The 25,168-nt window shown below is 48.5% G+C and overlaps 2 protein-coding genes across 17 annotated transcripts in view; both read right to left on the minus strand.

Annotated features, from left to right (window-relative positions):
* The window catches only part of LOC113589711 (uncharacterized), a 10,598-nt gene extending 5,945 nt beyond the window's left edge, over positions 1–4,653 (minus strand). The window contains exons 1-3 of one of the 2 annotated variants that reach the window (XM_081717458.1): positions 3,608–4,653; positions 913–2,920; positions 158–352 (exon numbers count right to left, since the gene is read on the minus strand). In XM_081717458.1, coding sequence (XP_081573584.1) covers positions 158–352; positions 913–2,920; positions 3,608–3,616 — 2,212 coding nt within the window. In that variant the 5' untranslated portion in view covers positions 3,617–4,653. The remainder of the gene's footprint in view (positions 1–157; positions 353–912; positions 2,921–3,607) is intronic. The other variant, XM_081717459.1, reaches the window with a different exon arrangement.
* Positions 4,654–8,687: 4,034 nt separating this feature from the next.
* dab1a (DAB adaptor protein 1a) overlaps positions 8,688–25,168 on the minus strand; it is a 241,903-nt gene continuing 225,422 nt past the window's right edge. For 6 of the 15 annotated variants that reach the window (XM_081717693.1, XM_035524747.2, XM_081717692.1 and 3 more), the window contains 9 exons: positions 24,770–24,832; positions 22,851–22,904; positions 19,615–19,677; positions 18,717–18,779; positions 18,494–18,590; positions 14,897–15,532; positions 13,351–13,475; positions 11,031–11,105; positions 8,688–9,224 (listed from right to left, as the gene is read on the minus strand). In XM_081717693.1, the coding sequence (XP_081573819.1) occupies positions 9,180–9,224; positions 11,031–11,105; positions 13,351–13,475; positions 14,897–15,532; positions 18,494–18,590; positions 18,717–18,779; positions 19,615–19,677; positions 22,851–22,904; positions 24,770–24,832 (1,221 nt within the window). In that variant the 3' untranslated portion in view covers positions 8,688–9,179. Of the gene's footprint in view, positions 11,106–13,350; positions 13,476–14,896; positions 15,533–18,493; positions 18,591–18,716; positions 18,780–19,614; positions 19,678–22,850; positions 22,905–24,769; positions 24,833–25,168 lie in introns of all 15 variants that reach the window. The other 9 variants (XM_081717696.1, XM_081717697.1, XM_081717699.1 and 6 more) reach the window with 9 other exon arrangements.

Below are 25,168 nucleotides of genomic sequence, written 5' to 3' on the forward strand. Positions count from 1 at the left end.
TTCTAATAATATCTAGATTCAATCAGAGCTACTGCCCCAAGCTCAGTACATAGATTCCCAAAGCAAAAAATACTTTCACTTTTTGGGACAAGAATCTACAAACAGATAGATTAAAAGTAACTGGAGGAAAGTATTATATGCTTCCTGGTAGTTTTACCGGTGTCCTCCATTGTCTGAGCTGGTGGAGTGGATGTCTGCACATCTGGGTTCAGGAACTGAGTCGGTTTCTCTGGTGTGAGATCCAGGTCAGGCCCAGGTGGAAAATGCCTTCTAGGAGGAGCGGGAGGAGGGCCCACTTTCACCTCAGGAGTGCTGTGTCCAGCCGGTACCTTTGGAACAGGTGAGACTTGCCCTAAATATAAAGGAGGAAGAACGGGAAGGTTAATACACTCAGGTAAACCTCTAGTGTGTGCATTCATCCAAGCCAAACTCACTTGGCTAAAAAAGGAAATTATTTAAAGAAATGCTAATAGGAGGTTAGCATGCTTAGCAGTATTGTTTCTGAAAATGTCCCTGAAATGACACCCTTGTAGGTGACTCAAATCTTTTTGAGACATACCATTCCAACTATGCACTCTGACATGGAGCCTAGTACAACCACTATAGTTGTTAAATGTCTGACATACCAACCCTTCCTAAGAGTTTTCACAGTGACTCAAATGTATTATAACATTTCTGCCATCATTTACAGCTTTTTTTAAATCGATAAGCATTTTTTAAATTATCGACAGTTCTTAAAATATAACAGCAGAAGTTATAAACTATTCTATCAACACATCTGCAACATAACTTTAACACCCTTCAACGAAACTCAGACACAGTATTATAAAAATGTTTTCTGTGCTTCTGAAGCTGGCCATGTATGGCCTCATGATGGACTGACTGAAGCAGAACAGATCAGGATGAACCAACCCGTAATCTTGTGACTCGTGTACATACTCAGATGATCTGAACCATAGTTCAGGGCTGAGTCAGACGCCTGGGGGTCAGGTTCCAGTGTCGCTATCGCCCATGCATAGTCCTCGTAGTCAACTAAGGGGATATGAGGAAGAGCCAGAGCTTCATGGACAGGTGAGGCTTCTTCAGGTGGGAGTGTCTCATGATGTGCTGTCTCAGCTTGTCCTTGGTCAGGTAATAAAAATTCAGGCAGGGCATTAGCAGGTGGGGCTGTTAAGGTCTTGAATTCAGGTGTGGTGGGTGTGGGTGAGTGACTTCTTGCAGTGTGCTTTCGCTTAGACTTTTCCAGAAGACTAATCAGTCGCTCATCACGAGCATTATGCTTCGAGTGCAACATCTCAGCTCGGGCTAGGGTGGACAGCAGGGAAGTGGATTTGAGTGAGCTGGAGGAGTTAACCTCTGAAGATGTCCTCATCTGGTCGAGCACCTTTTCATTTTGCAATTCTGGCTGAAAATATGAAGTTGCAAGTGATGGTAGAGGAGATGGACTTGGGACAAAAGCATAATCTGTGTCTGGAGCTGTTGGTGGAACCAGGGTAACTGAAGGGTCAGGGTTGACTGATGCATAAGTAGCTGAGGCAGGGGAGGCTGTGTGGGAAGCCAGAACAGGTTTAGGAGAAATTGATGAGGGGATATGATAGACAAACATGACTTCATCAGGAAGGTCTTCAGGAATAATTGGAGGAGGGATATCCAGATTGTGAATATCAAACATTATTTCTGAATGAGGGATTGCTTCTTTCTCTGTCAGAGCAGGTGAAATTGGAACAATTGGGTTAAGTGTATTAGGAACTTGAGCATTTGAGATCTCCAGGTTAGGACCAGTGTTGGAGAAAATGTCAGGTTCTGAAGCTGTCAGGACAGGACTGTCTGAATCAGGGACTGCAGGAGAAAGAATAACTGGAGCAGGGATACTAGGTGCTGGGATACTAGATGGGGGATCAGGTTTAAGCAGAACTGGGAGAGCACAGACGTTTGGAGACACATCCTTACTAACTATTGTAGCAGCGCTTGAAGTTGGACTGCTGCAAATGAGACCATCACGTGCAGAGCTCGCTGGAACATCACTTTTTGAAGCATCTGCCTTCTCCTTACTCTGGAGTCGTGACTTAAATAAGAACGTGGGCTTCTCAGGTGTAGAGACTTCAACTGGTGATGATGAAACTGAGGAAGGAGAGGTAGGCTTAGGTTTGGGGGCTGGAGTAACAGGACTCATGGGTAAAACAGGAGGAAGGTTCCTGCCTTTCCTGCCAGGAGTTCCTGACTCAAAACCTGCAGGAGGATGAATACTGGAAGTAGGCTTATCAGGAGCCTTGGTGCTGGATGGTGGAACAGCTGCCACCAGAACTGGAGGAACCTGAGCTCCTGGAGGCACAGGCTTACTAAGTGTAGGTTTTGCACTTGGAGTCAGACTGCTGCAAACGAGACCAGCGCTGGGTGGAACAGCATTTGCTGAAGTGTCCGTCTTCTCTTTCTCACCCTGGTATGGCATTTTAAAGTTGACCGTGGACTTTTTAGCCGTTGACAATTGGACAGGCGATGCAGAAACAGGGGGAGACTGACGTTTGGGGGTGTCTTCTACAGCCAGGGTTTTGGGACTCATGGGCAGAACCAGAGGAAGCTTCTTGTCCTTCAGGGCTTGTTTGATCAGGTCACCTTCCTTCTTCTGGTTCTTGTTCAGGAGCTCACGCTGCACGTGAGGGTGCTTCACATTCAGCTCTGATGCCTCTGGCTCAGAAAGCTGAAGCTTGACAGGACTCTTGTCTTTGAAGACCACGCGAGGGGCAAAACGTGTGCGGGTCTCCATGGCTGAGTTCATGCTGGCGATCAAGGGGTTACTGATTTTCGTGGTAGGAGAGGTCACAGTTTGGGGTTTTTCTGGGATGGCAGGTTTAGTCCGGATCTTCAAAGTTTCTTCATTCTGAAACTTTGACTTCAGGGTCTTAAAGTCAATCACTTCACCCTATGTACAAAGTACACAACATTACCAATAGATTGTATCACACAACTGTCTAAACAATTTCAATTCATTATTCAAGTATATGCTGTTCAAAAAAGACATGAAGTTCCTGTAAATTCAGGTTAGCGTTTGTGTTATTGTTTGTTTGTTTTTGTTATTGTAGTATTGGCATTCCAGAGAATTAAAGGGCGTGTTTTATCACATCTGAATAGTATAGCTCTAAATCACACTAATGAACGTCACAACATTGACTGGCCTCAAAGGAAAAATGCAAATGTTCTCAAATTTAAACACACCTGCACTGGCATTTAATTTTTGTTCCCCTAGCTAAAAGCATGTCAAAGTTTGAGATTAAACAATTCTCTCAGGCATATATAAATTAACATGTCAAATAGCCTGAACACAGCGGTGGTAATTTCCCATTAAACATGTATTCCAGTCAGGGACGTTCCATCTTTATTTTGGTTAGGTTACTTCCATATGACTTCAAAGTGTTTATTTATATGTTTATAGTCTCCAGGATATGGAATTCCCTCAATACGACTTGCCCGTAATTCCCTAGAATTCCGACACGTGGTCACTTCTGATTATGGAATAACACAAGCGTCTGAGAATACAGGCTACAGTAATTTCACGGAGACGAAACGCAGACCTTTACCGTTTAACGTCCTCTGAACTGAAACGACTTACCTGCTCCATCGTTTCTGGACCAGTTTCTACCACTTCTTCTGCAAAAATAATCCTCTTCTCACCCTCGGGTCGGCACCATTCTTAAATCGAAAAAGAAAACTCCACCGAACCCCGTAAAATAATCCAGTCATCCAGTTGATGTGTGCTGTAGAACAAAACGAGCCAAGGTAGTTTTTTGTGCTCTAAATTGCGGGACGCCCCCCGCACGCTGCGAACGCGTCCATCGCGGTTTCTGTACTGGAATGAAGTCGGTGGAGATATTCATGAGGGCATCACCAAAACAGCCCGTCCCGTCGGACAAGTCCCTGCGCATGACAGAGCGCCTCCGTGCTCCTGACCGCCTTCATGCAGAAAGAATGCTGTCCATCAGGCACGTCGTGAATTGCAACTATGCAACAGGTGCCCGCTTTTATTTAACAGCTCAAGCCGAGTCGGTCTTCCAACCAGAGAGGACTACGCTTATTACCAGTCACTTGGGTTAACTGGGAGACGCTTCTTTTAGGGAAGGGAGTGGGTCTACGTCTACCGAAGATAAAACGGCAAAACCTGCCCCTCTGCATTCCGGTTTATCTTTCTCTATAAAAGACGGTTTATCTTTCTCTATAAACTTCACGGATTATCTGACCTTATTTGCCGCTAGAAAGGACGCTAATTGAGCCCAGTGTTATAACCTTTGAACTCATGAATAACGCCTGTTTTAAAGTTGCACCTACCTGACGCATCAGTCACCAAGAATGTATAAAATATTACTCTATTTTTAATTCTATGTCACTTAGATACAAAATAAACGTCTTTTTAACCGCCATAATAATCTGTAGACAGAGAGAAATTCGTTTTCTCAGAAGATTAGGACATCTGTTTCCATGCAGCACAGTGGTTGTCGGGTCCTTTCTCCGAGGCTGGCGGACGGTTTCGTAGAAATACAGTTCTTAGCAAAGGGTGATTCAGCACACGTATCGTGGAGCATCAGTGAAAATACATTCAGCGGGCTGTGCATTTAATTAAGTTCAGAATGATGCAGTTTTGTAGTTAACATAATTAAAAACAAAACATTTGATGCATGTATTAAACGTCAGCAACACGTCATGGCTATTTAAAGCTGCGCAGTGTCGGATGTGTTTGTTAAAATTGAAAGAAGTCGCATTAGTAAGCAAAGAGGATCTACAAAAGTACAGCGCCTTTATCCTTTTCGAGTCACCCTGTAAAAACCTTTTTTTTTCCCCCAAAAGTCATAACTGTCGATCGGAAGTGGCAGGAGTTTTTCAGAACACACCAGACGTCTTTACATATTAACAACACACGCACAGGCTCGAAAAGAAGGATGTTTCCTGAGTAGTGTTAGTGGGGTGTGGAGTAGTGTTAGTGGGGGCGTGGAGTAGCGTTAGTGGGGTGTGGAGTAGCGTTAGTGGGGCGTGGAGTAGCGTTAGTGGGGCGTGGAGTAGCGTTAGTGGGGTGTGGAGTAGCGTTAGTGGGGGCGTGGAGTAGCGTTAGTGGGGGCGTGGAGTAGCGTTAGTGGGGCGTGGAGTAGCGTTAGTGGGGTGTGGAGTAGCGTTAGTGGGGGCGTGGAGTAGTGTTAGTGGGGGCGTGGAGTAGCGTTAGTGGGGTGTGGAGTAGCGTTAGTGGGGGCGTGGAGTAGTGTTAGTGGGGGCGTGGAGTAGTGTTAGTGGGGTGTGGAGTAGCGTTAGTGGGGGCGTGGAGTAGTGTTAGTGGGGGTGTGGCGTAGCATTAATGGGGGGTGGAGTAGCGTTAGTGGGGTGTGTGGAGTAACGTTACCGGGGGCGTGGAGTAGTGTTAGTGGGGGCGTGGAGTAGCGTTAGTGGGGGCGTGGAGTAGTGTTAGTGGGGGCGTGGAGTAGCGTTAGTGAATGAAAGGAATAACTTGTTGCTTTTAAAGATCAATATGACTTATCACTTAATGATAAACAAACTGCATAAACAGGATATTGTAACTTCAGGGTGACGAGGCCAAAAGAATAATAACAAAATAATAATAACCACCTAAAAAAATTAAGATAGCTAAACCTAAATACATTTTTTTTTTAAATAAAACAAAAAAGGCCCCTCCTATAAATCCTGTTTCAGAAAGAAAACTAACATAAAACAACAGTTTGGTCTGCCGCTGATGGACAGCTAACAGACTGTAGGCCCTGACAGAAGACACGCTGCTCCCAGACTACATGAACAGACATCCCTTTAAACTTCCTGCCAAAAAATATACAAAAATACAAATACAATACGAATATAAAAAGCACAGAATTTTGGGAATAAATTACAAAATAATATAACTACAAAATAATTTATTCTAATAATTAGGAATATTTCACATAAGAAGGCCACATATTTCCACACCCATGTGGTGGGTACCAGACTTAACATCTAGGAGAGAAGTGAAGAATGTTACTAGTACAGTTAGGTTAGTTATTGTTGAATGGTTACACCAGCCTCACACCAAAAACACTGGGAAACTGCACATTTATTTATAAAGTGCTAGAAACCGCTTTTTAAATACTGTTGTGTTAAAACTTCACCACTGAGATACGAGATACATATGTAGGCTAAACCAACAGCTGGCACTCGGCTTCCTTTCTGTTTTTATTCGCTTATCATATTTATGTGATTAGCATCATCTGTAGAACATTACCATATCAGACCAGTGTGCAGATATGACCACGTTGCTGTCCGGTAGCTCTGAGTTCAGCTAGTGTTCAGTGAACATACTACAGTAGTGGTGTAGTTCTCTCTCTGGATTACAGCCATAAATACACTTGCGGCTGTGATAATACCACACGGGCTTTGACACACGCTGAACAAACCCAATTCCAGTTTTGGGATGTGTTTATTGGTAACAATATTACATGGTGAGATACATAAATCAAGGGAAACAAACAAACAAACAAAAAAACCCAAACAAACATTCTCTAAAAATCCACTGTAGAATGTCATCGTCATTGAGATAAAAATAACATGTCCTTTTACTAACAAGCCATTAGCTGAGGTAAAGTTGAAACAGGTCTAGAAACATAGTCAGACGGTTATGACTGCCTTCCTCTTCTGGCTTCACACTCGTCCATTGCCACGCGTCTTTGAAATTCCCAAAATGCCTCTCAGATGACGAGGGGACTCTGGCCATAAAATAGGAAGTAGTTATCCCAGTTAATGTAATGCACTGAGAACTGCTGATGTCATGGAAAAACAGGCCAAACAGGCAAGATTCTCTGGTTTGACTCTTGCTAGGGAAACAGGTGGTTGATTTACAGATGTGTCTGTGTTCAATTTACAGTATTTAGCATAAGTAACTCTGGGGCAGAACAGTTTGGGATCTAGACGAACCAAAGACACAGAGTGCCCAAGGGTGGTGTGTGTGTTTGTAATGCGTGTGTTAACATATTGTTTTAAATATACCACCCACGTTCATTCCGAAAGCCCAGCTAAACTTAAAAGAGATTTTTGGAAGTACGCTGTGATTTTTTTCCATCTTTTTTTTCTGTATTAACTTTGTAGTGACTTCATGGGTTTTAAGTATTAGGGGACACAATCCCTCATCCCTAGTTTTCCTAAACCATCACAACATGACATTAGCCTATTAGAAAGTGTTGCAACCGATGCTCACTTTCCTGCAAATTCCTTCACGATCAATAAACTATCTCATCTTAGCCATCTTCCAGCAGGAGCCGTGCTCCAGCCGTGGTGTTTTCCCTACGTGTCTTCCCTACGTGTCTTTTCCGAGTCTCTCCAGTGGAGATGAGCCACATGGGTGGGATAAGGAAGCATGGACAGACTCAGACTGCAACACTCGGGGCGGTGAGGAGCAGGGGGACTCGGACATGGTGATATTGCTTGGGTTCCACGTTAATCTTGCATCACTGAAGCCTGCCTATTTTATGGCACAGATGTCCAGCGCACAAAATAAACATTTTCATCATCATCATCATCATCATCAACATCATCATATCATCGTCATCATCGTCGTCATTATTATTATTATTATTGTTATTATTATTGTTATTATTATTTACAAAATGAGTTTGGCAAACCAATGATCTGATGGTTTAAAGCCATGTTTACCTCTCAAACACGTCTCAAGTTAACCTCAAGGGCTCCACAGTCTTATAAAATAAAAATTCCATTTTCACTGTCATGATTTTTTTTTTCTCATTATTATTGTACAAAAGCTCTAGAGAAGGAACAGTTTAGTCACAGCTTCAGCTTGTTTTTAGCAACGTCCTTTCCGCTGCCAAGTCCTCACCGTCCAAACGAGCTGCTCTGAAGATTTTCCTGCAAAAGAGAGATTTTGGCCACGTCTTTGCTTGAGTCTGGTCTCTGCCTGAAGGGCTCACAGAGATAGACAAAGTCTCGTTTTGTTTCTGCATAGCTCTCTAAGCAGCAAAATCTCAAACAGATGGGGGAGGAAAACCAAACAAACCCAAATGGATGAATCACACAATCCAGTAGATGAATTTGAGTGTGTTCCTCTGCGATCAATTGCTCTGGCCTGGACTACACCGAGGGGGTTGGTGAGAGTGCAGAGCCTGGGGTTTTGCTGAACGATGAATCAGAGATTTGTTGAACTCTCTCTTCTGTGTGTGTGTGTGTGCGTGTGTGTGTGTGTGTGCGTGTGTGTATGTGTGTGTGTGTGTGTGTGTGTGTGTGATTATATGAGCACACTGGAAAGAGGCACCTCGCAGAGTTCCCACTAATCCTACATGTACAGAGTCTCAGGGCGACGGTGTGAATAATAACAGCAGACCGAGAATGAGAGCAGAGAAGATGTACACTGAGCAAGGAAAGTGAAAGAGAGACTACAGAGCAGGGCTAGTAAGGCTGTGGGGAGCGAGGAAGAGTCCGATCATCGTCATCGTCCTCTTCTCCATACATCAGCTGCGTCCAATATCCCACTATCAGTTCATGGGTGCAGGAAACACAGTGTGGCAGAAACAGAGAGAGGAGTCAGCTGGACAGTCCTTCAGGGTGGGTGGGGCCAAAGGGGCAGGGCCAATGGGGTGGGGTCAGAGGGGGCGGGGCTGACAGAAGGCTGGGTTAGGCCTCTCCAGACTGGAGAGATGGCTGCTTGGAGAGGAGGACCATGGAGGCACACACACACACACACACACACACACACACACACACACACACACACAAACATACACACACACGCACAGACACACGCACAGACACACGCACACATACAAACATACACACAGACACATACACACACACACACTCGCGCACACACACACACACACACACACACACACACTCACACACGTGCACGCACACACACGTGCACGCACACACACACTCACACACAAACACACACACACCTAGCAAAGCTTATATGCTCATCAACTCATTCATACATTCACATTCTGTCAACCTTTCACTCTCCTTACACTTGCTCTCTCATTATACACACACACACACACACACACACACACACACACACACACACACACACACACGCGCGCACACACACACGCGCGCACACACACACACAGAGCAGGGAGATGAACTTAATGATTGGTCTCCTGCTCCTCCCAGCACTGTTCAGTCGTGTGCAGAGATCCCATGATCCTTCACTTCTTTCCTTTGTTGATCTGGGCGTAGAGAGGGTCCTTCCCCTGAGCAGAGACATAAGCTGGGGTCACTTCCACATTAGCCATGCAATAATAGCCCTAATAACTAGACACAAAATAAAACAGTAAAAACAGTCAAATAAAATACTGCAGCACGTTATTGTCAGCAAAAGACATGGCCTTGAAAATAATAAAATAAAACTGCAAAAACATGCAGTTCCTTCTTACTAACAGAAGGTGTCAGTAGTGATCTTCCTAGTGACTCACACTACCCTGGGGATGAGGAAGTAAGGTTAGCTCCACCTGCCTCCCCCTTTATCAGTGTTTCCGCTACGAGCAGAACCCATGGCGTGGAGGAAAAACACCACAGCTACCACAGAAACCACGCCAGGCACTAACGCTGCTCTAGAGCTCACGGGAATGAAGATCTCCCCTGCCTCCCGGCTAACAGCAGGCCTGTCATTACAGTTTAGAGAGCAGGACAGAAGGGGTCCCAGGAGGGACCTGCCGGGGTCTCGGAGTCCAGGCAGCGTGAGGACAGGAGCCCTTGCCAAGCCCTCCACCACAAATCAGCTTAACACCGTGAATCCTCCAACACACCATAATTATGATTCACTTCCACCCTTTCGGTCCCGCAGAGAGAGAGAGCGAGGGAGAGAGGGAGAGAGAGAGAGAGAGAGGTGGAGAACAGAGCAAACGAGAGAAGGAAAGAATGGCGTAGCTGCCTGATACAGACAGGGACCAACACCTCTGTGACGCGCTTTATTAAGGTCTTCCACAGCGGTGTGATGAGCAGACTCTCACCCAGACCTTCCTCTGATGCACGAGCGCCTCCTGGAGGTCACCAGGGGCACTGTGCAGCGGGTCGTGGGGAGGCTGCATTTCGAGGGCGGACCGCCCTTCAGCGAAGGACAGTTCGCCTTGCACCAAGCCCGAGCAGGGTCCGCCTACAGGGGGCGGGGCGGCATCAGGCCTGGAGCACAACTCTCCAGCACGAGTGCACTGGAGGTTCTGATCAAACTGGTGCTAATGGCCTTTAGCCTTGGGAAAAGCAAGATCAGTGCTAAAAACCACAACCAAAATGTAAATATTACTCCGTTCATCAGAAGTGAATAACTCTAGTTAGCTTTCAACCCAGTGATTACGCTGTATGCCTGCAGCCAAACCCACAGGTTTAGTTCTACCCAAGTGTCTAAGAGGAGTGACTAATGACAACTTCCTACTGGGCTTCTGTACAGTCACGGGGGCAATGTGCATTCACATACCTTAATTTGAAACAGCCCTAAAGGCAAGACACCATCCTGAAGGCACAGCACGAGGCATGGATATGGGGCTTGGATATGGAATCTTGGATATGGAAACTTGGATATGGAATCTTGGATATGGAGTGTTCAGGGTGCTCATGGATATGCCAGAATGCAGTATAAGACACTACTCAATATCTCTGATACTTACACCTCCCTGGTAGCTTTAAGGGAATCAAGAAATACTTTCGCTTTCTCTCACTCTCTCTCTCTGTCTCTCTCACACACACACACATGCTTCACAGTGGCGTTTTCACGAGAAATATAAACAGTTTCCACAAAGCACATATCAATATACATAGCAGGCAAGAACAGAGGGGTATGAGAGAGAGAGAGAGAGAGAGAGAGACAGAGAGAAAGGGACAGAGTAAGAGAGAGCAAGATGGAGAGGGAGAGAGACACACGGCCACTATGCGATGGTGCAGCGAGGTGGTGGTGTGCCGACACGGTGACGTCACGGCTGGAGCAGGCCCACACACAGACGAGGAGAAGGAGAAGGAGACAGGACAGATTACCTACCCTGAGCTGCCGCTATCTAGCTACCGACCTGAGGACTGTCCGACTCAGAGCCTTGGGGCTCTGCTCGGGGATCACTCACACACGGAGACTGGGAGTCCCCGGCCTGTGGAGAGAGAGAGAGAGAGAGAGAGAGAGAGAGGGAGGGATGATAGAGAAGTGGGAAAACAGAGAGCAGGAACCAGTGGTAGAAGAAAGCAGACAGAATAAGGACACAAAAGTGCAGATGTACCATGTCAGAGAGAAGCATGAAGAATGGAGAGAGAGAAGAACAGAAATTAAACAGAAACAGTGGAGGGTCAGTGAGGACAAGGAGTGGAGGAATGAGAAGGTCGAGAGAGAGAGAGAGAGAGGTGGAGAGAGAGAGAGAGAGAGAGAGAGAGAGGTGGAGAGAGACAGAGAGAGAGAGGTGGAGAGAGAGAGAGAGAGAGAGAGAGGTGGAGAGAGAGAGAGAGAGAGAGAGAGAGAGAGAGAGAGAGGTGGAGAGAGAGAGAGAGAGGGGTAGAGAGAGAGAGGTGGAGAGAGAGAGAGGTGGAGAGAGAGAGAGAGAGGTAGAGAGAGAGAGGTGGAGAGAGAGAGAGAGAGAGAGGTGGAGAGAGAGAGAGGTGGAGAGAGAGAGGTGGAGAGAGAGAGAGAGAGAGAGAGAGAGAGAGAGAGGTGGAGAGAGAGAGAGAGAGAGGTGGAGAGAGAGAGGTGGAGAGAGAGAGATGGAGAGAGAGAGAGAGAGAGGTGGAGAGAGAGAGGTGGAGAGAGAGAGAGAGAGAGAGAGGTGGAGAGAGAGAGAGAGAGGTGGAGAGAGAGAGAGAGAGAGAGGTGGAGAGAGAGAGAGAGAGGTGGAGAGAGAGGTGGAGAGAGAGAGAGAGAGAGAGAGAGAGGTGAGAGAGAGAGAGAGAGAGAGAGAGAGAGAGAGAGAGAGAGAGAGAGAGGTGGAGAGAGAGAGAGAGAGAGAGAGGTGGAGAGAGAGAGAGAGAGAGGTGAGAGAGAGAGAGAGAGAGAGAGAGAGAGAGAGAGAGAGGTGGAGAGAGAGAGGTGGAGAGAGAGGTGGAGAGAGAGAGAGAGGTGGAAAGAGAGAGAGGTGAGAGAGAGAGAGAGAGAGAGAGGTGGAGAGAGAGAGAGAGAGAGAGAGGTGGAGAGAGAGAGGTAGAGAGAGAGAGAGAGAGAGAGAGAGAGAGAGAGAAAGTCAAGGAATTAGGAACAGAGAGGAAAGGACACAGGAAAACCAAGCTGAAGGCAGCAAATCAGTGAGAAACGCTGCAGCCGTCCGTCCATCCGCCCAGCCAATCATCCACCCGCGTGGCTGCCATCCACCCACACCGCCTGCTTCTCATCCCAGCCCTCCGTCTGCTAATGCCTGTGCCAAATCCGCGCTTTTTCATTCAGCGTGTTATTATATTCCAGTCTGAAAGGTTCTGGACCACATTATATAAGCACTTTAGAGCGTGGAGAATGGGTGCCCACCCTGTGCTCTGCTCTTAACCTCCTGGCGCACGTGTGTGTGTGTGTGTGTGTGTGTGTGTGTGCGCGCGTGCGTGTGTGTGTGTGCATGTGGTGTCTAATGACATTTCCGTGAGTCAAAGGGAGCGCAGCCTCTTTCACTTGAATAACTGAACTTTTTGTTGGGCTGAAAGATGAAAGAGAAGAGAAACAGAGCACGCAGGGACTCTGTGATGACACAGATGGGGGGTCGCAGGAGACGGAGGGAGACGGAGGGAGACGCAGGGAGACGCAGGGAGACGGAGCTATGGAAGGCAAAGCGGAACGCGGGATTTAAAGCTGAAGGAACGGTTACATCAGTTTCAAACCACCGCTAACTGACTTTATAACACACAATATAAATCAGAGGTCATTTCAACAAGAGTCTACATTCTCCACTTTTCCGTATCTCCCCCCTGGTCCTTGGCTAATGCGCCACATTATTCGCCCCAAATGTTGATCATCCAAGAAGGAAGATGCGCGAGATGAGGGAGCCAATCAGGAGAGAGCAACGGCTCTGTCCATTTGGCTTGTTTCCAGGGCGATTCATTAACATGCCTCGATAAGGCATGGGACTTGTTTATTACGGGGCTTGTTATTTTTTGCAGCCTCCGAGAGGAGTCAGGGAAGGGAGCTTTGTGAAAAGCTGGGGATGTGAGGTGGGAAAGGTTAGGACAGCATGCGGAATTCTAACAGGTGACGCTTTAATTTGGGAAGTGTAGATCTAAACTTTGGGTGACACAGATCTCTTTTTGCAGTCTTTTCTCAACCCTGCCCCCAGAGCCCAACTCAGTCCACCTGACGTCAGCGGCTAGGCCGGGGCTGAGCCGGGAGCCGGGCGCCCACGGTCCCCCGGTCGAGCCGTCAGGGATACTCACGGCGTCCTCCTCCCCGCTCCGGCTGGGGCTGCCCTCGGCCTCTCCAAACGAGTCATCGGTGGGCGGGTCGCTGGCCTGCGATGACGACTTGGACGGTGAGCCCTGGCGGGGCGCTGGAGTCGGCGCTGCAGAGAGCAAGCGAGACGAACGGAGAATGAAAAAAAAAAAAAAAAAGCACATCGACCACTGTAAACGTCGCCAAGGCGACCAGCCTCTGGCATGGCAGCGGCAGGTCGGTGAAGGATGGTGACGGGTTAAGTGGACCCGGATTGCATCTCTTTCATTACATTAGCAGATTAACACTGTCGGAGCGCCACCCTGCCTCTCTGAAGCACTGCGGACACTTTTCCAGCTAATGTGGGATGAACTGTGAAGCTATAGCACTTTTTTTTTTTTTTTTTGGATGAGGCAGTGAAATCGTAAGCACTTACAAGTGAAGACACTTGGCTCGTTGGCAATCACTTAATTAATGCAATCAATTAATTAATGAATCAATCAGTTACATCCAGCTAATTAAATTTTGCACAGCGGGCAAGCAGACAGTGCAATCAGATTGGGACTAGTAGATACTATAACCTGTGTTAATTTGATTCTTCCTGCCAAAGAAGATGGACCTCGCTTTCCAAATGGACCACAGAGCTGTTAAGTGTTGGAGGTATCTGCCTCACACACCCCCCGCACTGTTCTCACGCGCTGTGGTGCTTCGCAACGCTATAGTAGCATGTACTATACACATTACCCAGCAGTCCCTGGGACTCGTGCTTCCTCATTGTCACTTCATAAATAAACCTGACCCTCACACAGTGTGTAGGTGTGTGTGTTTGTGTGTGACAGTGTAGCATTCCTCCGTGGTGGTAATTAGCGCAACATGACTGTGTGGATCCAAACAGGCTGAACACACAATGCATGGATCTCCTGAGAGTGGTGATAATTACACTACTCTGCAACAGTGTGCAGCTGGGACCAGCTCACGCACTCATATGTCTGTCTCTGTCTCTCCCTCTCTCTCTCTCTGTCTCTGTCTCTCTCTCTCTGTCTCTCTCTCACACCCCCTCCACTGCCTTATTAGTTGTCATTTTCATGCTGACTAAAGACAGTTTCCCATGGGCAGGGGTATCAAAGGCCACCTCTCAACCTTTCAGTGGGGAAAAAAAAACCCATTGTGCGTTCAGGCTGTTGGGATCCGCGCAGTCCTGTTGTGCTAATTAGTGCCACTATGGAGTGATACACAGGCACACCACAGCCACAAATACACACCGACGTGCAAAGTTATTACACAGGAGGAGAAAAGGAGGGGCTTTGGAGTGGGAGGGGCTCAGAGAGGGAGGGGCTTAGAGAAAATCATGCAGTGGTCGGGGTGGAATAAGATTTATCAGGGTGCTTGACATTACATCAGTGCCCCTAAAGTCCTGAAAGAAGCAAGAAAAAACGCAAAAAAGGTCTCAAACGACCTGTAACCTTTTCTCAGTGTTGGAAACGTAAACGGGGACACGGAGCGCCTCAGGGCGGAGTACAGCCAGATCCCAAAGCGTCGGGGTCGACTCACGTGAGTTGGTGGAGGGCGTGGTGGAGGTGACAGGCGTCAGGTTCATCTGGGAGATGTCGAAGTCATCGCAGTCGTCGTTGTCCTGCGCCACGCCCACGCGGCCGAAGTAGCTGGTGAAGGCGTCTGTGGTGCAGGCCAGGCTGGGCTGCTCACTCTTGCGTGTTGGCATGGCTGCCGGCTTGGCCATCTGGAAGTCCTTGAACATCTCCTTGCTCATCTTGGCCTGGCGGGGCAGTGAGCGGTCACTGTGCTGTGGGCTGGAGGCCATGGAGGCGGACGCCCCCGCCCCCGGCCCCGCCCCCGCCCCGGCCCCGCCCGCCGTGGGCGTGTCACAAGAAGCGGCGGCGGCGGCCGCGGCCAACGGCACAGGAGCCAGGGTCTGGAACATGGCGGCAGGCAGCGGCCCCACCGTCTGCGCGGGCATGAACGTGGCAGGTGAGAAGTGCGCGCCAGCCATGGCCGCCCACTGCTGCTGAGTGGCGGGGAATAGGTTGGCCTGGCCCCAGATCAGCGGCTGGCCTCCAGGCAAAACCTGAGCCATGGGCATCGAGGACTGCACCCCGAACGGAAGGGGCGCCTGGGCGGCAAACCCCTGCTGAGTCCACGCTGGTGCCACCGCCCCCATCGTCACGTAACCTGACGGAGGAACGGACCGGTAAGAGAGGGACAGAGAGAAAGATGAAGAGAGGTGAGAGACATCCATCCCATAAGTGGAGTTAGGGTTTATTAAGGCAGGGTGTTTCCAACAAGCTCACAATGATACTACTGGTGAAATTTATTATGATGCTACAAATAAAACACAGGTGGTGAGCTGGTATATCACAGGGCATCAAGACATCACAGCTGGAACACTGTTGTCCTGTAGCTTAGTTCTTCTACCGAAGAACCTGCATACTGGCCTTTGGCAGCTACTGCCATCTATAGGCTCACGTAGGTACTTCATCACAGGGGTTGAAACATAATAATTCATATGAATACACAGAAAAATAAATCAATGTTAATAAAAGTGTTCAAAGTGTAAATACAATATTGTAAAAAAAAAAAAAACTGGTTTGTTTAACACCAGTAGCATTTACAGGATGGAAGTGTAATCCAATATATACTGTTATAACCAAGCAAGCCAAGGAAAGATGTTCAAAAGAGCACTTCTACAAATCTTCACTCCAAGGCCATACTCAAAAGATATATGACCCTCCACCCATCTGTCCATCAGAGGTCTGGAGTGGGAACGAGGACCTTGATGTGACCCCCCCCCAGTGGAAAGATCATCACGGCTCAGATGAGCTACAGTAATTACTGCTCACAATGGGCCCAGCCCTAATGAACAGGGGCTCTGGGTGGAGAAAGCCATTATAACACACGACTCACATCACACCAGCCCTTATTACATCACACACCTCCCCCTGGGTCCCACACGAGCAGAGCAGACTCAAAATGTCAATCCTACCTAACCACCATGTACACGCACACACACACACACACGCTCCATGTATATTGCATATAGTGCAGGATGACAGAGTTGTTAAGTTGGACAGATCTTAAGTGTATCTGCTAAGGTCAAGCACAAAGTCATCCAAAGGTTAATATTGGCTGGATGCATTTAATGGGATGTAATGAACTGGGTCTGAACCCTTCACACAAGCAACTCTATCGCCAACACCAGCAAAGCCACCTTAGCACAAAAACATCCAGAACTCGTGATGAAAACCCAACTGTATTCTATATCCAACAAAGATTAGTGCCTTAGTCCCTTCCTTCTGTGTTATTAAAGTATACTTTGGACAGGATGGATTTGTGTTTTTGTTTTTTTTACAGGAAGCTGCTGCTTGGCAAGGTGACATGAGAGAACGCCACAGGAAGTGACACCATATTACACCAAGCTGAGGGTGGAGGGAGGCTTCACACTGAGCATCACAGTACACACACAAATGACACCACCACCGACAAGAAGTGCACCAGCGAAGACGACATGGGTACATGCTGGGAAGCCTGCTAACGAGCCTCCCAGAACACCACTCTGTTGCCCCACGCGAACCACACGTGAGGCCAACGTGGAGGTCAAGTGCGTGGCACGTATCCAGATTTTCACCCACTTCTGGCGCACGCACTCCACCAGCAAAGCGACGGCTTGTACCAGTGGCACAAGCCCACATTTAATTAAACTCTTTTGCTCATTACTGGCACCACATATTCCACAACAATAAACACACAGAAGGTGTAAAATGAATCCAGCTCAGACTGGGGCAGGAAGTCGTGTTTAAGGACGATGAAATTGCTCCGACAGGAAAGCAGGGAGACTTTCACCATGATTGAGAATCTACAGAATGCATAGCACATCTGGTTATGTGCAGTGAATCTGGTTTCCTGCAATGAATCTGGTTAGGTGCAGTGAATCTGGCTTCTTGCAGTGACTCTGATTAAGTGCAGTGATTCTAGTTTCATGCAGTGAATCTGATTTCCTGCAGTGAATCTAGTTACATGCAGTGAATCTGGATTCCTGCAATTAATCCTGTTACGTGCAATGATTCTGGTTTCCTGCAATGAATCTGGTTACCTGCAGTGAATCTGGTTTCCTGCAGTGATGCTGGTTATGTGCAGTGATGCTGGTTATGTGCAGTGAATCTGGTTTCATGCAGTGAATCTGGTTATGTGCAGTGATGCTGGTTATGTGCAGTGATGCTGGTTATGTGCAGTGATGCTGGTTTCCCGCAGTGAATCTGCTTATGTGCAGTGATGCTGGTTATGTGCAGTGAATCTGGTTTTCCGCAGTGAATCTGCTTATGTGCAGTGATGCTGGTTATGTGCAGTGAATCTGGTTTCCCGCAGTGAATCTGCTTATGTGCAGTGATGCTGGTTATGTGCAGTGAATCTGGTTTCCCACAGTGTGCAGGGCACTGGGGGAGAATGAGAATTCAGGGCAGAGCAGGAAGCTCTGGGTTTGGCCTGGAAAGCTTCAACTTTACAATGCTGCTTCGAGATTCCACAGCGCAACAGAATTCAGGACAGATGGGTAGAGCAATGTGGCGCTTGAGCCCAGACGTACTGATGATACACTGTTTAGTGTTTCAGAACATGCCAGCTGGCTGCAACAGCTGTCCCCGGCATGTTGGCTAAACTGAGCTGGTGATGACTCACTGGTAGTGACGACACTCTGGTACAGGGCTAGTCATTAGAAGCAGAGCCGCTAAACTTTGATCCTGGTTGAGTTTCCTAGAAAGCCATTCTGTTGGAAATCAGTCATAATGTCAGGCATGGGCGGAGTCATGGTGTCAGAGTCATATTTTTAGATTTGTGGTTCAAAGAAACGATGGAAAAGGTTTGTTTCAGAAACTGTGAGATTTGACTGTGTGTGTTTGCTCACACTGGCATACACACACACACACACACACACACACACACACACACACACACACACACACACACACACACACACACACAGACTCACAGAGCTGGGGTTCCAGTGGGTAAGCAAGTCAGTCCCATTTTTTCTCATGCAACTCAGTATAGTCCAGTTTTATTTAGTCAGAGCTACTCAGAGACGTGTTAATATACCATTTGCTCACACACACACACACGTGTGCACGCACACACACCCACCTGAGGGCACGGAGGCAGGGTTGAATGGAGTGAACAGTTCTGAGGCTGTCTGGTGTGCCAGCGTCGTGTCCAGTGTGTTTGCTGGAGAAGCCGGAGTCTAAGGGCACAAACCCGTGTCACATTCAAACACACATCACTTACAGAGGCAGCCGTTCAGGCGTGTGTGTGTTTGTTTGTGTGTGTGTGTGTGTGTGTGTGTGTGTGTGTGTGTGTGTCGGCTCACCGAGGGAGATGTGATATCCGGAGGAGTAGACATGTCTCCAAATAGCTCTAACTGGTTGATATTCTGTAGAACAGCGGAGAGAGAATTCACAGTGAAGCACTGAAACATGAGTCAGCGTTCACACCCCAGTGAGCTGCACCTATTGCTGGGCACAGAGCTGGCATACATGGGCATGGCTACCCATAGCCAGGATTGGGTGAATGACAGGATGTTAATGAAGCATTACAGAAATGATGATGATGATGATGATGATGATGATTGTATATACTCACCACCAAAACATAATTGGAAAAAAGTTTGTATGTGTGTATCTAGCAGTGTGTGTGTGTGTATCCAGCTGCATGGGCAGTGGGCAGGATAAGCGTGTGGTTAACACACATCGTATTCAGGATTAAACTGACACTTTTGTAGCCTGTGGCAATTAAACTTGACCTTGTAAGTAAGAGGAGAATGGATATTTAACCTCATTCATGTGAGCAAGCGCGCGCAAACACACCCACACCCTGTGATGTGTTTGACCTTTGAACTCACTCTACAGGCCCCATGGGGCCCCTTGGTGAGAAGAGCACGGAGACGTTTATTTCCTCCCCTTTTTATTGGCCGGTCCGTTGTCATGGGAACGTGCCGGCCTAACGAGGGTCATATTCAAAGGGAGCAGGCAGGGGTCACGCATGAGGCAGCCTGCCATCTGACTGGGGGCATGTCAAAGTTAGCGCAGTACTTCCAGGTCAATGCTAGGGCACAGGGAAATGGCAGACGTGGAGGAGGCCCGGGACATGCTCTTGGCAGGCTGCGGGACACTTACTGGACAGGTCTGTGCCGCAGAGGACTTGAGGCCAGCGGGGTGGGGCTGGGTGGTAGCGTTCGCTTGGTTTAGTTACCTCTCTGCATGCCTTACCTTAGAGACCTGCACTAGACTGGCATCTACATCCAGCAGGCTGGTGTGTCCTTTATGTCTGCTCTGTAACAACAGCATGATGTTAGATGGAATGTGGGATGGGACACACACACACACACACACACAGGCGCACACACACAGGAGAAGGTGGGCATTTGAGATGGTGTGGATGAGGTTTGGAAAAGCGCCATAGAGCCAGATTGGCATGGGCGGGGCTTCCCCTGTGAGGTCAAAGCTCCGCCTCCCTCCCTCCCTCCCTCCCTCCCTCCCTCCCTCCCGCCTCAGCCCTGGTCTCTGCACATCCTCAGCCCCGCCCCTCGGAGACGCGACAGACCCTGGGGCCGTGCAAACAGCTACAAACGACAGCGCTCGTTCTCGCGCCCTCATAACCCCCCAGCGCGATAATTGGTACGGAGGGAACAAATAGTCAACAGAAAGGCCTGGCAGAGGGACCTTAATGGGAAAATAATGCAGCTGTACGGGTGTCTCTCGAGACAGAGCGCAGTGGAGGTGCAGAGGCCATGAACCATCATCTCACATCCCACATCACGTGGCTGCACAGGGGGGTCATAAACGCGGATCATTCCTTAGAACCAGAGGTGACGGGGAGGAAACACACACTGGACGTTCACATCCAAGCATGCGGGCATGCAGGTGATTCGAGGGCAAGCGCCGGGAAGCGGGAGTCCAGACGAGTGAACGGATCGGCGGGGGCACGGGGCGAGCATCGCGCGGCCAGCACCGGTGTCCCCGGAGAGAGGGGAGACGCAGCCGTAATGAAAGAGCAGCAGGAATGGAGAGAGGATGGAGAGGAGAGAGAGACACACACAGACAGACTATGACCACAGCGGACTCGGATCTTCACACATTCCATAAAGCCTCACCACTGACCACTGACCAGTTCACCACCACCACCTGTCCCCTATTAAACCTCTGACACCCAGTAGGGAAACAAACAGTCAGTGCATGAGACGTGTTTACTGTCTGTGGTTGCCTGGGCGACGGTGGGACCCTAACCTTCGTGGTGAAGGTCACAATGCAGTCTTTACTGGGCCCCAGTTCAACCAGAGAGCAACCGCATTATCGGCACCAAAGATGCCATCTATTAATCTCTTCAGACTCCCTCAGGGATCACCATGGTGACCTGTTCATAGGAATTGAGGAAGGGGGACATTATGGGCTTTTGTACTGGTCAGTACAACTGCCTGTCAGTCAAAGGCAGATGGCCTACACATGCAGATCACCAGCAGAAATCAACACACTGGCTACACTGAGAGTCACAGCGAGAGTCACAGCGAGAGTCACAGCGAGAGTCACAGCGAGAGAGCATGGACTGTCCCCAAGCGAGTGAAGAGAGGCTTCTGATTTAATCGCGTTGCTTACGGTCACACTAGTGCTCACGGGCTTATTCCAGTGGAAAGATGTGGGACAAAAAAAAGGTATTGCGTAATAGGAGAGTGCATTAGGCTTAAACAGTCTCCATGGAAACATTTAACTGGGAATCCACAGTGTAAACTGCAGTGGTTTGAGCAGCCTAATCTGTAGGTGAATGTACACAGACAGATATCCCAGTGCAAATTAATCCCCCCGTAATCTCTTCACGCTGTCTCTCGCATCCTCTCGCGCTCGTGTGTAATTTTCCTACAGTCTCTCGGCCCACTACTCAATCTTCATCACCACAGCCACCTATCAATTTACCGTCTCCCGGGAGACCCTAATTATCCGCACGCATGTGTTTTGCATACATTTATAGCTGCCAGCTTAATTAAAGTCGCCTGACTTATCTCCGGAGCACTGACTGATCACACACGCAAGCACACGTGATGGACACAGTGGCCACAACTGTGAAATAGAGCAGAGAATGAGGGAAAGAGAAAAAGGAGAGAGAGAGAGAGAGAGAGAGAGAGAGAGAGAGAGAGAGAGAGAGAGAGAGAGGGAGACAGAAGGCAGCGTGGGCCGTTATCACGCCCCGTAGACGAGGAGATGTTGTTTTGACAGGAGCTTGCCAGCTTGATAGAGCTGTGAAAGGTGCTCGGGAGGCCACGGGACCCAAAAAGAGGAGCCAGAAATGAGAGAGGGAGAGGTAGAGGGAAAGAGAGAGAGAGCGAGAGAGTGAGAGAGAGAGAGAGAGGAGCAGAAGTCAGGTCAGATGTGTATAAAAGAAAATGAGAACAAGATGGGGAAAAAAAGCAGAAAGAACAATGCACTGAGATTTAGGACTGGGGGCAGGTGTGGGGAGGAATTGTGGGGGATCTAGAAGAACTGAGCAAAGGCAGAACACTGTAACCCATGAAGGGCAGATCTAAAGTTACACATCTCAGAACTTCACCGACAAAAAGGGGTGATCTTAACCCAGGTAGGTCAGCGGGAGAGCCCAGGTGCTGGAACAGGGTGGGGGGTGGGGAGATTAAACATAAGTTAGGACTGAATGAACAGAGCAGCAATAACACGTTTGGGAGGCAGAGAGAGACTGATTGGGGTATGAGAGGATCAGGCATTTTCAAAGCAGAGCATAAACATAATAGCCATATCATGACCACAGCGCGAACGTTTCAGCCATTTCAAGAGAGAGAGGAAGGTTAACTGATCTTAATCTACACAGTTATACATGGATACGGTGGTTTGACCTTGAGAGCTTGTCATCTCTTTTGAGAATGGCCCGGCCTTATCTGTCAGGCAGCCAATGAACAGTGTGTAAAGTAGCAGACCTCTTTTGATTGGATTGTGCGTGATTTTTTTTTGTTTTGATATGGTCATGGTGTGGCATTAAAGTTATGTCCCTGAGGCTTGGCTTTGAAAAGGCCATTATGGAAACACCAGCTGCCTGTACACATGGCGAGGCGGCAGGCACACGGCATGCAGACCACGAAGCACATACACCTCCAGCAAACCTCTCGTTACAGTAGCTAGTCCAAGGACACGCGGTGGCGGGCCAGCTACAGCACACAGACACACGCATCACACCGGACACACGCATCACACCGGACACACGCATCACACCGGACATACGCATCACACCGGACACACGCATCACACCGGACACACGCATCACACCGGACACACGCCACGACGCCATCTGCAGCCAAACGTCAAAACACGGTCAGCTCACCAAATGTCACGTGTTTGTATGAAACCAAAAAAGCCTGGGGTTTTGTAACAGGTTTGCAAGAGGAGAACAAGCAAACACGCACACGCACACACACACACACACACACACCCCACACAGTTCCACTCACTGGATGTCGCTTTGGAACGTCATAAACTCCTTCCTTTTGTTGGCTGGTGGGGACCTGGGGTGGACAGTTAGTCCAGCCAAACACATGAGCAGATCACAAGTTACCATCACGTCACATTTCAGCAGTGGCCTCTAAAACAGTGCGAGTGCCTTCTTAGTGTGTGTGTCTGTGTGTCTGTGTGGTGTGTGTGTGTGTATATATATATATATATATATATATATATATATATATATATATATATATATATATATATAATAAAGCTGCATTTTATACTTGGGTGACATTTAAATTGAAAGCCCCTCACTTGCTGTCACGAAACACATTTCCTCCGTGTTCTCATGAGAAGCGAATTAGCTGTCCGGCAGCAGCCCACATCGCAGCTGTCTGAGTGCTCGCGTTTGATCCGTTCCCTTCTCCGCTGTAATTTGACATTGTTCTTACGCTGCTCTCCACGGCTGGCTGATTGCAGCTCAGCACGTTCCTGCTTTCGATCGCGCGTTTGAAATGACTTTTTCTCCCCCCACCCTCCGCCAGCCATCGCTTTCATTCACAGATCAAAAGCAGACAGTGACGATTAATCACCTCCCTCTTTCATTAGCGAAGCGGGAGCGAGACACGGAAAAGCATGGAACATACCAGAACGGGGCCGCGGCAGCTCACCGCAGAAGCTGCCAGCACCACTTACTACACGCAAGCCTTTTATTTGCATTATAACCTCTACGCAACTTTCCCTGAAATGTATAGGTTCTACTCTAATAAAGAGGATATAATTATTTAAAGTATATATACGTTTAGCTCTTATTAGCTGTTCAGGGACTGCGTCGTATTACTTTTCTTAGCTGGAGATGGTGTGTCATTGTAAACGTCTGTCATCTTCGATTACACACCATTTCTGGCGACGGTATACTGTTCAAACTGCTAATGGGGTTGCGTGTACTTGACCTCGCTGCCTCGCTCCCTCACTCCTGCCACTCGGGAAGCACAAGAAATGATGGGCCAGCAAGTTAAATCTGCACCGGCCAACATAGTGCCCCATATGAGGCTGCAGTTTGCCCAGCTCTGACGGAGCACAGATGTCTCCATCACGCGTCTGACCGACCACAGGGCTAGTAGCCAAGGAGAGACTTTTACAGTCTGCTCAACACTTAAGAGCTTGGCGTCCGAATGACTTCAAAAGGTAGGAGATTGGCTACGTTTCTGCTCGGGCTCCTGCAAAGCTAGCGCCGCACCGCAGCGGCCGGGGGAACCTTTCGCGCAGGTAGCGGCCACATGGGCTCGGGGTGGCGCCGTCGTTTGCGGTAAGTGATTTCCGGCGTCTCCCTGTCTCACGCTTCTGACCGGAGCCGCAGGTGACGAGGCACAGCGGCACCTGAGGGGAGAGCACCTGTTGTGACGGTCGCGGCACTCAAAGCGCGGAACATCGCGGAATGTAAATGTTTGAGAGGGTTGCCACGGCGAATTAGCGCGACGCGGCATAGCGCCTCTGTCTGCGCTGTCTAACTCACAGGTGGGTCACTGGCAGCTACACACAGAGGTGTCTGTAGTGGTTCCATCAAAGGCTATCTTTATTTAACGGTCCTGTTCTGGGAACAGTTGCGATGTGGTGCTTTATTGATTCCCTATACAAGGGCCTTGAAACATATTCCCTCTTAGCTAACGGTTAATATTGGGTGGGCACGGTGAAATTGACATTCTCGATTCTGGGGCAGAATGTTTTAAATTCCTCGCAATTCAGTTATATCGCTGTTTTGTTGGGGGGGGGGGCTAATTTTTAGGTTAATTTTGCACAGCACACTTAGAGGTTCATGTTTAGATATGATATTTAATGATGTATGAGTGTTTGCCTTAACATTAGTCTGGTCAGTCAAAGAGCACCCAAATCAGAGTTTGAAATAAGGAGGGGCTTAAATAAAAAGTACCTGATAAATGCTCTCCTCTGATTGGTCACGGATGGGCTCATGTCCCGCCTCAAACACAATGTACTACAACATCGGCAGCAGGGGTGAGATCGAAAGGGGAAGGAGAAACAGGGACAGGAAGAAGGTGAAAGGGAAGAAAGAAATAATAACAGAGAAAGACAGAACAGGCAGCAGAGTGATTTGGTCATGCAGGAAAACCAGCGGCCGTGGCCTTAGGAGGAGCGTCCTGGCCCCGCAGCGCTGCGGGACGCTTGTTTGGCCCGCGGGATGATTGAAGTCTGGTCATGCTGACTGCTCTGCCCTTCAGCGGTTTTTTTTTTTACGCTCTTGCGTCTTCCCTCCCTCCGCATCCCGGACAGGAACCGTCATGTACTCTAAACTCAGCTGGGATCGGTGCTC

Source organism: Electrophorus electricus, chromosome 7 (genome assembly GCF_041902795.1).
Source record: "Electrophorus electricus isolate QZ-2024a chromosome 7, ASM4190279v1, whole genome shotgun sequence".
In the NCBI taxonomy this organism is placed as follows: Eukaryota; Metazoa; Chordata; class Actinopteri; order Gymnotiformes; family Gymnotidae; genus Electrophorus; species Electrophorus electricus.